The following is a 13,555-nucleotide window of genomic DNA, read 5'->3' on the forward strand; positions in this document are numbered from 1 at the left end:
AGCCTCGGTCTAAACTTGTCTTTCGTGCATTTACATCGGTTCGTAGATTTTCTTAGAAAATACATACAATATATACAGCGTATAGTCATCCATTCACATGCGTACAATTAATACTTTCGTTGCGTAAAAAGGGCTGCCAAGGAGGGGCCGTACATACGTATACATTTGAACACTTACAATTTTCTTCAGTAAAACGTCTTTCGTTTCATTTCGTTAGGCATCGTGAGGAAAAGCGTTTCTTTATATATTTTAGAAGACTCTAGAAGAGCATGAACGTAATACTTACCTGGACTCCATGCTACTTTCATACCATGCAGTCCATTCATGCGATTGTCAGCTGGCAACCTACATGCATACATAACCTTAACGTCATTCTCTATCTAGTGCATAAGCAACTTAAATATAAATAGGACTACACTATACTTGGAACACTCTCCTTCTATCCCGTGCACTTACGTGCCCTTTACTATGTTAAACCCTTCGGAGACCAGTTACGGTCACTACTTCTTCCAAAATCGACGTTCCACATCAAGTGTTCATTCACTAAAGTGAACCCATGATTCACCTTAGGATTAAGACACTAAGATATTCGTCTTATTCTCCTTATTGAACTCATCTTGATGCATAACTCAGACTAACTAAGTCACGCATCCCAATCCTAGACAATACACCCGTCACTCCCACCATACATCCTAGCCCGTACTAAATCCCCATTCCCATCAATACAAGCCACACGGCTCTAAACCAACTCTGAGGCTTAAGTATTGTGTAACTGTACTCAAGACAGACTACCCATTACATATGGTGAATCCGTCCTGCACATGTGTCTAACCAGATTACACATGTACCTTATCCCTTTTATCACCTAAGATCAACATATAACATGTTGATCACCTGCTCGAAGGGACAAGGGTCATACTCAGATACCAACCTTCTCTTAACCCGGCCAGCATGACTCTTCATGCTAACCGTCCCTTCTTACAGTTCATCCCAACACTTAGTGCGACAAGGCTCCATTCACAACTATGCCTTGCGTCACGTCACATAGCTCAAGACTACTCTCAAGCTACACCGTGACCTTATCACGTCACCTGATATCCTGTTACGCCATTTGTAAAGCTAACTCCTTATCCATCGTAAGCACGACTGTCAGTAACCACGTCACTTCGTGACGTTGCCCAGTCATGCTTCCGCTGCGCACTCTTATACTTGTTCTACTACTTCACGCATATTCTTAGCCATAAGTCCATCACAGTGACACTTGTCATCTCAGACTACAGGCTATGCCATAACTACTTCGGGACATTGTTCCACAATTCCCGACACTATTCACCACGTTCTACGCCCATAAATCACACAACCATCTTTATCTCTACGACACGTCACAAGGAGTGTCGCTGCCTCGTGGAGTACACTCCACGTATACTCTCTTTCCAGACGCTACAACCTATCATCAATATGGCATACCCGCCATACGATGCATCACTCTACCATATAGAGTACACTCCGCATGTACTCCCTTCATACACACTATGCCACATCACCACTATGGCATACCCGCCATATGGTGCATCACTCTACCACATGGAGTACATTTCACGTATACTCCCTTCATACACACTACGACCTATCACCATTATGGCATACTTGTCATATGGTGCATCTCTCCACCACAGAGAATACACTCCACGTATACTCTATTTTCACACGCTACAACCTATCATCAATATGGCATACCCGTCATACGATGCATCACTCTACCACATAGAGTACACTCCGCGTGTACTCCCTTTCCACGCGCTACAACCTCTCATCAATATGGCATATCCGTCATACGATGCATCACTCTACCACATGAAGTACACTCCGCGTGTACTCCCTTTTTACACGCTACAACCTATCATCAATATGGCATACCTGCCATACGATGCATCACTCTACCACATAGAGTACACTCCGCATGTACTCCCTTTCCACGCGCTACAACCTATCATCAATATGGCATATCCGCCATATGGTGCATCACTCAACCACATGGAGTACACTCCGCGTGTACTCCCTTCACACTCGTTACGCCATATCACCATGATGGCATACCCGCCATATAGTGCGTCACTCCACCACATAGAGTACACTTCACGTATACTCCATTCACACACCACGCCATACAGAGTACACTCTACGTGTACTCTTACCATTCCACAATACGCCAGGAGAGTATATTCTACATACACTCTCTTTATGTCACACTAGGCCACACACAAAGTACACTCAGCGTGTACTGTTCCCACTCCACATGCCACGACAGCAATACAACGCATAGTCCGCAGCCACACTACACCGCACAGTCCACAACACTGCACAGCATAATTCCCAACTACACTCCACACTTCACAGCGCACTACACAGATAAGCCCAACACTTCACTACATAGAATGCCCAACACTTCACAGCGCACTACGCAATATGCCAAACACTTCACAACACAACACATCATAAGACACCCATCATTTCGCTACACAGCACATCTCCATACTACACAGTCATTCCCCTAATACTAACAGCACAGTCCACAACCTAATCAACTAATCAATATCTAACATAATTAAAAGGGATAGAGAGTTATACCATCGACGGGATAACTCGTGTGATGTTCGCTGATCGTCATAGCCGATAATGCCGGAAGGGTCGTACGTGGCGGCTAACCCACGTACATTGACTATTTGGGCGTTTGGATAGCTAAGTGTGGTCTTGGAAGGGCTCGTGAAGGCCTTGTGATGGTGGCAAGGAGCGTAACATGGCGGATCTAGCTGTGTACAGTGGTGGTCAGTCACGCGTAGTGACTGTCCATCACGTGCAGTGATTACCCACCACATAAAGTGGTGGTTTGACCCTAGGGCTTGGCTAAGGGAGGTGCGGTGGATCTCGTGGTGGCGTCAAGGTGGCGCCACAATGGCTCAAGGCGGCCGATCTGGCTGCATAGTGGAGGAGAAGCCGTGGGAGAGTGAGAGAGAGTGTGCGCGCATAGGTGGCAGATCGGGGCCGTGGGAGGTTGGGTTGGCTTGGTGGTAGCCTGAGGAGGCTAAAGGTGGTGGTCATACGCCGTGGGTGGCAGTGTACGGCAGTGGAGGAGTGCAAAGCCGTGTGTGCGTGAGGAGGAGTGTCCATGCATGGAGGAGAGGCTATGGGCCTCGGGTCCAAGGGAGGAGGAAGGGGAGGTCCATGGTGGCGCCTAGTGGCCGTGGGTGCCGTGCACGGTGAAGCCGTGCGTGGGTCTCCTTGTGCGTGCGTGTGTACGACGAAGGGGGAATGTGGCTGCATGGGAGGTGCTGGTTTTGCTGGAGGGTGGTGGCAGGTGGCAGAGGAAGCTGCCGCGGAAGTGGTGGCGCCGGAGGATGGCACACGGCAGCGCTACGTGCATCAAGCCCATTCAGGCTTTGCACTTCCAAGGGAGAGGAAGAGAGAGCGTGAGAGGGAGGGGCTGCCGCGGATGGACTCGCCGGAGGGAGAGGAGATCAACGGTGCCGGCGGTGAGAGTGGGCGGCGCACGACGGCGCCGAGCTAAGCTATGGAGGCTTCGGCGTGGAGGACTATGTACAGCGTACGCCGAAGGAGAGAGGGAGGAGAGAGAGAGGGCTGGGGGAAAGTGAGGGAGAAAGAGAGAGGGGTCTGGGTATTTAACCCAGTCCCTACGTCTTGGGGTCTACGCAACTATCTAACGATGGAGAATTAAAATACTGATTTGAAAATGCGTAAACGTTAATTTAATTAAAAGCACTTAGAAGAATTAAGGTAAATATTATTTTAAACTAACTTTAGTTTGTAAAATAATATTTCTTTATCATTAATAAAATGATGAAGTCTTATTTAATATATTTAAGAGAATAAAACTATTAAATTAATTAAAGCTTTTAACATAATTTAAATCCCATAATATTTCAAATAACTGGAATCATTTTAATAATTAATATTAAAATGATTTCTGACAATTATAATATTATAATTATCTCATTTAAAAACAAGTTTAACTCAAAGATGCTGGAAATACCTCATATAAATATTTTCAGTATATTTAAAACACTGAGCGTGCTTTAGAAGTCATCTAATATCTCGAGAGACACGTCGTCATAGTTCGGCACACATGACAATGCTCGCAGTCGCCAAAAAAAATGGCAGACTGTTGTATAATTCTGTCATCGAAATTTGCTTACGTAAAAAATAATGAGTCTTACGTAAGAAAGATAGAAGCTTACGTAAGAAGAAAGGAGCGGGGGTTACAACTGCTTGCCCCTGTGCGTCTCCTTCTGAATCTCAAAGTTCTTATCCTGCAGTCAAGAATGCCAAAGTCAAAATCACGAAAAAAAAAAAGAATCAAACAGATGTCAAAACCGTCATCAAATTGCAGAAAGTCTATGGCGTTAGGGTTCTGAGAGACATAAAAAAACCTCTATTTGCATCAGGAGATTTAAGAATTTATTGAGAGTTGGAAAATGGCAAGAGTACAAGTTTATTGATAATTTTTTTTCTATTGAAAGGGGAAAATGCTAGTGGGATGCAAGAGTTAAAAATTAATGAATAAGGAAGAGAGAGAGTAGTTACCAGGCAGGTATAGGAGGTAGATTGTTCTCTCTGGAGATTCTTCTCTGAGTCGACTTCCATGGCAGGAAAATAGAAGCACCACCGAATTTCACTCACCAGTAAATAAAATTTTTTCCCCAAGTTTAAATTAATAAATAGAATTAATAGAACTAAAGCCATTCCATGTGGGTTGGGGATGTAGCTCAAACGGTAGAGCGCTCGCTTTGCATGCGAGAGGCACGGGGTTCGATACCCGCATCTCCATTATTTCTCTAACTATTGTTTTAGCTAAACGAAAAATACCTTCGGACCGACGTCGTCCCGTCTCTCTCTCTCTCCCTTCCTCCGCCCACCGGTTGCCATTTTCCGCTTCACCTGTCTCCACTAAGTCCACTCCCCAGACCTTGGGTTTCCCGCTATAGCTCTCATCCTTCAATGGCGTCCGTACAAGGCTCACTCCCCTCAATCTCCACAATCCGCCCTTGTCACCAATGCTCGTCTCAGTTTTTCTCTACCCCAGCCACAGGTACTCCACTTGTCTCCCTCGCTAGGTCGCCGGGGTCTCATCGGAAATTGTACGTTTTCCGGAGCATTGGCAGGAAGTCCTTCTTCAGAGCAATGGTTCAGCAGGCCGTACAGGGAACTCCGGCAGCTTACGGTAAGGAAATGGAGAGGCTTTCCGCTAAAGAATCCCTTCTTCTCGCTGTGAGTGTCACTTTTTTGTTCCTATTTATAAAATATAGAAGCAGAACGTCTTATTTTATATTATACTCTATTTTCGCATGATTTTACTTGTTCAAATTGGTTCCCTTATTTGCTATAGTTTACTTTAGTTCTTCAATCCGATGCTTAAGTCAATTATTGTAAGTTTTATTTTTAATTCAGTCCAGTAGAGACAAGCTTTTAGTTTTACGAATCTGCTTGGTTGCTGAGAAAATATTTGAAATGAGAAGTACAAAGTTTTTGGCATGTTATGTAATTTTCATTTCTTCGGTTGTCTTGGTCCTTAGTTTCATTCATTTGATCTGATACATATCGAACTTAAAGCATTTATTAGTTGTTTCTTCTTGCTTTAAGTCAAAGATATGTGGAAGAGCAAGAATTCTAAGCTTTATGTGTATTCATAGCTTCTATGTCCGTCTCCGCGCTTTTGATAGGTATAATTTTATAATTTTCTGATTTGATTCATACGGAAAATTATGGCATTTTGTAAATTCTCAAGCTCAATCTCTTTGGTATTTGTTTGTGGGGCCATGCTTCCAGTTTAAAGATTCTGGTGGTTTTGAGGGTTTAGTAACTGGTAAAACAACGGATATACAGCTCATCGATGTGAATGAGAGGGTAACTGGCTTGGAGCAGCTCAATCCGATGCCCAGACCAACTACGTAGGTGCCTATTCAAGCAAAGAATTTGCATATCTATATACATAGTATGAGATGCTGTTTCCTCAGCTATCCAGATCGCCCTTTCTAGAAGGTAGATGGAATTTTGAGTGGTTTGGGTCTGGAAGTCCTGGATTATCTGCTGCTAGATTTGTATTTGTGTGAGTGCTTTGTTTATTATTCAGTTTGCTAGTATTTTCAACCTTTACCCCCTCCTTGGAAGTGATGGTAAAAGCCTTCTGTTATTCATTTAAATTTGGTCGAATTGAGTGGTGGCTAATAGCCTTGGTTTGATGCCTGTATTGTTGTAGGAGATTTCCTTCAACTTTGGCTAATTTGTCAAAAATGGATGTGTCGATCAAGGAAGGATATGCAAAGATTACAGTGACCATGAAATTACTTAACTCGGTAGTAACTTAAATGTCTATTTATCTGTCCTCACTGTAGATGATTGCATAAATATGGTATTCTTGCATGGAAGTTTATTTGCGATTCAGTATCCAGAAAAGGTCTAAAAAGATATATTCTGTGCTCTTTGGGTTAAAAGGTTGGTTTGGAAAGTATGGGAGTTTCCCATTTGGAATGCCCTTTTGCTTAATGCAGAGAAATAATCATATGCTTAGTGGTGCAAAGTTGTCTGTTGTTGATTGAAATCAGTGTTCTTCAGATTGTTGTTCCAAGTGATCTCTGCGCTTGGCACAGCTTTTATGATTTCTTTTGTACATTTTATCAACTCCCCTTGTTTGTGTTTGCAACTGTTGAGAGCTTTGTGTACAGGAGTTAATGTGGGCATATTATTGCTTGCCACAGTGGACTTTTACATCCCGTTTTATTTTTCTCATTTTTGCTTTTATTCTGGAGTGCTTTTTGGTGAAATGCAGATAGAAAGCAAATTTTTCTATCCACCAGGTTATCCGTGGAGTGACCGCTTCGTATGAAAGAGGAATATGTTGAAGGTATCATGGAATCTCCGACAGTTATTGAAGAAACAGTACCAGAACAGCTAAGAGGTGCTTTTGGTCAGGCAGTTAATACGATGCAACGACTGCCTGTTCCTATTCGAGATGTCGTTGCCACTTGGCTAACAATTCCTCTTAGCTAGTAAGTCTTTTTTAGTAATTTCATTTCTAACTGGAGTTGAACAAATGAACCTCCAAATCATAGATTTCTACCAATCCATTGGGTAGATTTGTCTTGGGAAATCAACTTAATTTGGTTCTATTATGTATAACTTTTATCATTTTAATTGGAAATTGAAGTAGCTGATCATGATCCGGACAAAAAAAGGTGTCATTGATTTTTTAAATCTTCCCACTCGTTGCGCGTAACCTTGGGTGGTGCTGTACATAAAGAGTTCAACTGACCATGCAAACCTGCCTGAGGTGTCAGAACCTGCAGAGGGCCGCAGAGTTTTTCACGTAGAAATGTTATACATCCTTGGTGTGTGGGTTTGTGTATGAAAACACTTCTCAACAATTTTCTTCAGGATTTGGGCATATTGAGTGATGCTGTTTCAATTTCTTTGCCGTTCTTTGTTGTGGTGGGCAAGTACTCCCTGCAAATGCCTCATTGGAAAAATATAAATTCATAAACAAGTTATATATGGAAAATAATGATTCAAATTTCTTTTTTTGTTAATTTGATAAGTAACAGTTCAAACTTTTATGGAATCCAATGGGAGTTATCATATTTTACCTGTATTTTTTCAGTTGTATGCTGAGCTGTTGTATGCTGAGCTCTTGATTTCCTGTATACAGGTGGATCTTTCCAGAGACTATTTATGATTTCTTATCTTGATGATGAAATACTTGCAAGTATTTTTACTGAGCATAATCTCCTTGAACAAGTTTGAATAATATTTATATGTGTCGTCCTTGAAATTTTGTCTCACTGATACTGCTGCAGAAGTATATAATGATGTATACAAAGTCAATCTCTGCCATCTTCGATTGCTGTATTAACTCTTAACACGAATTTTAGGGGATGTTTGGGAATAAGTTTCATCTCATCCCATCTCATCTCATCTCATCTCATTCTCAAACATTACTCAAACACAAATGCTTTCAACTTAATCATTACAACTTTTTCAATTTAATAATTACAAGTTTCCCAAATTTCTAAAAAAAAAGTAAAAAATAATTCAACTTTTTTAAATTCTAAAATAAAAATTATAGTAAAAAATTATATTATAACAATATTTTAACTTTATAATATTTTTTATTCAATTTTTTCTCTCTCCTTTCCCCAAAACACAAAAAATACTTAACTCAAACTATTTCACTACTATTCACAAACCATTTTATTACTATTTACAAACTATCTTATTACTATTCATAAAACTCTCATCTCATTCCCCAAGCATTCCCTGGTGCGACTTGATCAATGCGATTAGAGTTATAATCTATAAATAACCTTTGCTTTAATTGGTGATCTCGAGCTGGAAATGTTTTTCAGGGGAAAGTTTTGGTAAAAATGCTTCATTTGTTTTTTGTTATATTTGGAAGCACCAACCTACCCGTATCATGGAAACCAATCCTGAAGGAAAAGTGGAGGGCCTTTTGTTTTGGCAGGATAGGGAAAAGTCAATTCTAAAAAAAATCGTCTTTTTAGTTCTTATTTTTTCCGTTTTCACCTCTTGCTACCTTTCACATTGCTGATTCCTTATCCTATTAGCACCATTAAACTATTTCACTTGAACATTTCTTCTTGTACATTACTTAACATCATCGAGTGGTTGCAAACTCGACTGCCCAGAAAGTAAAAGAGGATGATATTTGCAGTAAATAATCAGTATGAAATGGTATAAAAACTAAAAGATTGTTAAGAGTACTTTTGGCTCTGTGCATAACCTTTAGATGTGGTTGGGAAGAGGGGTGGCCGAGATGATGGGCAAGTGAAATAACATAGATAATCACCATATCCTGTTATGTTACTGTCATTTGAAAGGATGATAATGAAGACTTTTGAGAGTTTGGTCAAAACCTTTAACCTGATTTGTAGGAATATATAGCAACTAGTACCAGAATTGTTGATTTTTGTGACCATCTAAATTCTTTTTGCACAGATAATAAGGGATACAGCTGAAGTGCCTGAAGTTTTAACAAGATTGGTTGCGCCCCCTTCTCCCTCGGCAGAATCCGTTTCGGAGTATGAGAGTTAGGAATTTGTACATGTATGAAAACTGAAAATTTCCTCTACTTCAATCACCCTATATGAGTTTAGAATTACATTCTTCTCTCTCTCTCTCTCTCTCTCTCTCTGAGCTGCTTCGAACATTTTAGTCGTGCCTTGTAAATGTGAACAAACTTGCTTGTGTGGAGTGTGAACTTGCTTGATTAACAAGTGCCGTGCAGCTTTGACAAAAATAAATTGCTCTACTTTGGCAATTTAATACTTGTTTGTTCCTTTCTTTTCTTTTCTTTTTTTCTGGTCTTCCATGCCTTTATTTTTACCTCTTAAAGACAAAACCCCATTCCCATGGGTCAGCAAGACGGCGAATTTGTCATTTGAATCCGATAAGATTTTTTTTATAAGACGTGTACCATATACAAACAAAACACTCATTTGATGTACTATTAACGGTTAGATCAACTGTATTTTTCAAAACAACAAATACAATGATTGATAAATAATGCAAATTAATGAAAACGCTAAAAATAAGAGTGAAATAAAAGTGATCATCCCTCTAAAAGTTTATAATCTGTTAATGCCACTCACAATTCGTTGATTCAACCCGAGATGTGGGACTATTTTATTTTATATTTTTATATTTTTATATTTTTTTGTTATTTAGGAGTAAGGACATATAATATATATATAAAACAAGTAATTATTACTGGAGTCATTAATTTTCATTTTCTCCCTTAAGGGAGAGATTCCAAGTGAAGCTGAAGTTTTGATTTTGGAGAAATCAACACATTACGCCACCAAAGTTGTAAAATATTATTAATCTAATAGTTTTAATTATATAAGTAACGGCCAAATTAATCCCATTCAACCGCCGCCCATGGAATCAATATTGCAATTTGTGATTAAAGTTTACCAAAACATGTTGACTTGATCATTTGTTTTCAAGTCAATTATTAATATTAAACTTGATGGCAAGCTAGGGTCTTTCTTTAAAAAAAAAAAACAAGATATTCATTTCACCAGATCGATAACTTGCAATCCAAGACTTAGAGGTGGTAATATGCGATACGATCCGTTAACCCAACATGAACATAATACAATAATAGCAGGTTTAGATTTAGACTTAACAGGTTTGGGTCAAAACGGGTTGACTCATTAAGACACGATTGCTTAACGGGTTGATAAGTACGAGTCAACCTATTTTGACCTATTATAACTTATTATAACCTGTTAAGAAAGTTAAAGTTACAATTATACCATTATACCTAGAAGTAAAATTGTTGAAATTTTAATTTCGATATTTTTATTGTTTGGATTGTAATTTTGGACTTATAGTTAGTTTTTATAGATATTAAATTATGCTAAACTTAATCAAGTCAAATGGATTAATTTCATATATGTTCAACCCATTTACACAACTGGGTTAAAACGAGTTGGATCGTGTCGTGTTAACTTATTTTGTAGTATTCACTAATGGGACATGTCATGTCAATCTGTTATATTAATGAGTGGTGTTAGGGTTTGAGATTTTAACACAATAAATTTAACAGGTCGTATTCGGATTGATCCTGCATATAATATAATATACATATCTTAACACGATACGAACACGACCCGTGCATTAACACGATTTGACACCCCTGCCAAGACTCAAACTTTCTCACACCCATTATTTTCTCCTTTAATTTGTTAGTCTATAAAATTATCATCAAATTATAGCGCCGAGGCTAGCTCAAAGTACCGAACGCGCTCGTCGATCCAGTTCTAGTTCATGTTATTTGTTACTACATGACTACAACCAAAAGATAGAGAAAGGGAAACGTGCAGATTAGTTGTAAAAATCAAATCCGAGCTCCATCTGTTCTCGTTGATTTGTACACGCTAATCATTTACGTACACAGAGAGCGAGCAAGTGTTACGAAAAATGACTACTCCTAGCAGTTAATTAGAGATCACTCAGACTTTGGTCCTGCAGTACATGTATTACGCGTAGTAAATATGTTAAGATTGTCTAGGCAGTGAAAATGAATGAGAAAAAAGCATTGCAGTTTGCCAATATAACATGCAAAGATATCATCATGTAATTCAACACGATCTCCTTTCCAGATCTTATATTATTTTCTATGAGAAGACTCCATTTCTCCAATTGTATGCATTGTTGCAACACCAACAGTATCAGGTGAACTGATCATGATTAAACTGGTTGTAATATATGGCAGTGATAAAACTATTCTCAGTACTGTGCATGTGATTCTGATTGCTTATGCCCACTTAAACCCCATTTAGCCCATAGATAGGAAGTTCTCAATAGGGCTTGCTAAACTTGGCAGATGTGCCTGAAATTTGTTAATCATATGAATTGTGTTTCAGTTTGATGTCTGTCTTGACAGGATAAGAACTACCTAGAGACGACTTTACTAATAAATTCATATAAATGAAAATTTTAACAAGTCCTGCAAGAAAAGTAATATATTTATCTATATAAAACTCTGCACGTTCTTATGCTGTTCACAGAGAGAAAGAGAGAGAGAGAGAAGAAGCCCACGCAGACAAGACAAGATCAAGCCAGTGCCACATCCAAAAGAAAGAAACAAAACCCTAATACATCAAACTAAAATTTCGAAGGAGTCATTAAACAAAGAAAGGAAGTCGAGAAATTTTTTTCGATTACTACATCCAAATGTAATCATGTAGAATTAAGTGCAATTTCTCTGCAAGAGGAGAATCCTGAAAGTATAGCTCTTCTATTTACAGCATAGAGAGATCTTGGAGTATCAGAGGTTCAGAAGATCAAGTAGAAAAAGAGATACAATATAAAAGATAAAACTGTTAAACCATCTAGCTAAAACCATCAAAACAAAGTTCTGACGATCAAACATTAATCATAAACAAATGAAAAAGAAGAAGAGGCCATAAAAGAAAAAACCATTTGATTCATCACTATCTAGGCAAGTAATTGAGCTTCTCCAAACCCATGCATGTGTGACGCATCCAAAGGAAGAAATGGGAATTCACCAAGCTCTTGAATAAAACCCTCCAAGTCTGCAAAGCCGCCCAAGAACCCACCTGAATTCTCACCATTCCACATCCCTTCCTCATCCTTAACTCTCTCCCTTGACTCCAAACCACGAAACCCAGCTCGGAGCTCCAGTTTGGCCACTGGCTTGTCGGATGAAGCATTTCTTGGCTCTTCTCTCAGGGAAATTCTCGGTTTCTTATTGCAGCCCTTTTCCGTGGGTTTTCCAGTAAGTCGTTGCACTAACTCGCGGAAGTTTGCTGCGTCGGTTTTGATGATTTCGGGTGCAAATATGTGAATTATGCGTATCTTTGGCTTGGGCTTGGATATTTTCTTTGAATCATGGCGCATGGCTAGGGGAGGTGAAGTTGAACAGGGTGTCCAAGTTTGTTTCTTTGCCTTCAAATCCATGGAAAACTTTGATCAGAGAGAGAGATCAGGTGCGGAGAAGTTGGTGTGTTTGTTTGAAGGGAATGCTTTTATATATATATGGGTGGAGAAGTAATGTACTAATGTTTGAAGGGAAGGAGTCAGGACAATATACAGAGATAATTTTAAAAGATGGAGACAAAAAATAAATAAATAAAAGAAAAAAAAAAAAGAAAAAGGAGCTCTGATCTGTTGTTGGGAGCAAGTAGTAGATGAAATCCTGTCTGGCAGATTGCAAGTAAGTCAATAAAGTAAACAGAACTCAATGGTCCCCCAATTCCCTAAGTGTGAATTAAATACTAATTATAATGGATGTTTTGTCTATGAATATGCAGTTTAATTAGCTAGAGATTGAGAGACCTAGATGGGGACGATATATACATATATATATATATATATATATATGAACATAATAATGCATATCATCTTTCTTGTAATGACCAAAAGGCCCTTTTGTTGCCTAGATAATCTCTCTAAAAGCTTACAATATGCTAATTAGCCTCGATTGATTTTGTAGAAGATATGAGATAAGTTGAAATAAAAGTTAAAAATTAAATAAAATATTGTTAGAATATAATTTTTAATATTATTTTTATTTTGAGATTTGAAAAAATTAAATTATTTATTTTATTTTGTGTGTAAATTTAAAAAAATTGTAATGATTATATTAGATGAGATGAGAATGATGTGAAAACAAATTGAAGAGGCCGCTCATTTTAGAGGTCCTTGTTGGTGTCTCTTTCTTTTGATCATTTTTTTTTTTAATTTGTTTAGAAGACCCTTCAACAACCATTACTCAAAATTGGGCGTTAATGTCACAATATATATATATATTATTTGGCATTTATGTCTATATATCACCATTAAAGAATTAAATTTTCAGTAGTAGAAGTAGAACCTATATATTTATAGTGAAATAAGGTCCATCAAACAATAAAATATAATCAACACATAATTAAAAAAGTATTATGACTTTAGAATAATTACAAGGCAATGTGACGTGTGTAGTCGGTGACATAAT

At 38.6% G+C, this 13,555-nt stretch overlaps 2 protein-coding genes across 2 annotated transcripts; one reads left to right on the forward strand and one right to left on the reverse strand.

The window, feature by feature from the left end:
• Positions 1-5,127: 5,127 nt before the first annotated feature.
• On the forward strand, positions 5,128-9,179 carry LOC121263971 (probable plastid-lipid-associated protein 13, chloroplastic). Its single transcript, XM_041166972.1, is given in 8 exon segments — positions 5,128-5,283; positions 5,842-5,963; positions 6,038-6,121; positions 6,272-6,371; positions 6,738-6,739; positions 6,846-7,057; positions 7,718-7,770; positions 9,025-9,179. Coding segments are annotated over 8 exon segments (756 nt in total). The 5' UTR covers positions 5,128-5,196; the 3' UTR covers positions 9,121-9,179.
• A 2,682-nt stretch (positions 9,180-11,861) lies between these two features.
• LOC121266005 (VQ motif-containing protein 17) lies at positions 11,862-12,590 on the reverse strand. Its single transcript, XM_041169690.1, has one exon. The coding sequence runs from the start codon at positions 12,514-12,516 to the stop codon at positions 12,034-12,036; it is 483 nt and encodes a 160-aa protein (XP_041025624.1). The 5' UTR covers positions 12,517-12,590; the 3' UTR covers positions 11,862-12,033.
• Positions 12,591-13,555: the final 965 nt, after the last annotated feature.

Source organism: Juglans microcarpa x Juglans regia, chromosome 5D (genome assembly GCF_004785595.1).
Source record: "Juglans microcarpa x Juglans regia isolate MS1-56 chromosome 5D, Jm3101_v1.0, whole genome shotgun sequence".
Taxonomy (NCBI): Eukaryota; Viridiplantae; Streptophyta; class Magnoliopsida; order Fagales; family Juglandaceae; genus Juglans; species Juglans microcarpa x Juglans regia.

What these genes read in the sequence shown, in the direction of transcription:
- LOC121266005 (XM_041169690.1), bottom strand. Translation starts at nt 12,516, where the DNA reads ATGGATTTGAAGGCAAAGAAACAAACTTGGACACCCTGTTCAACTTCA.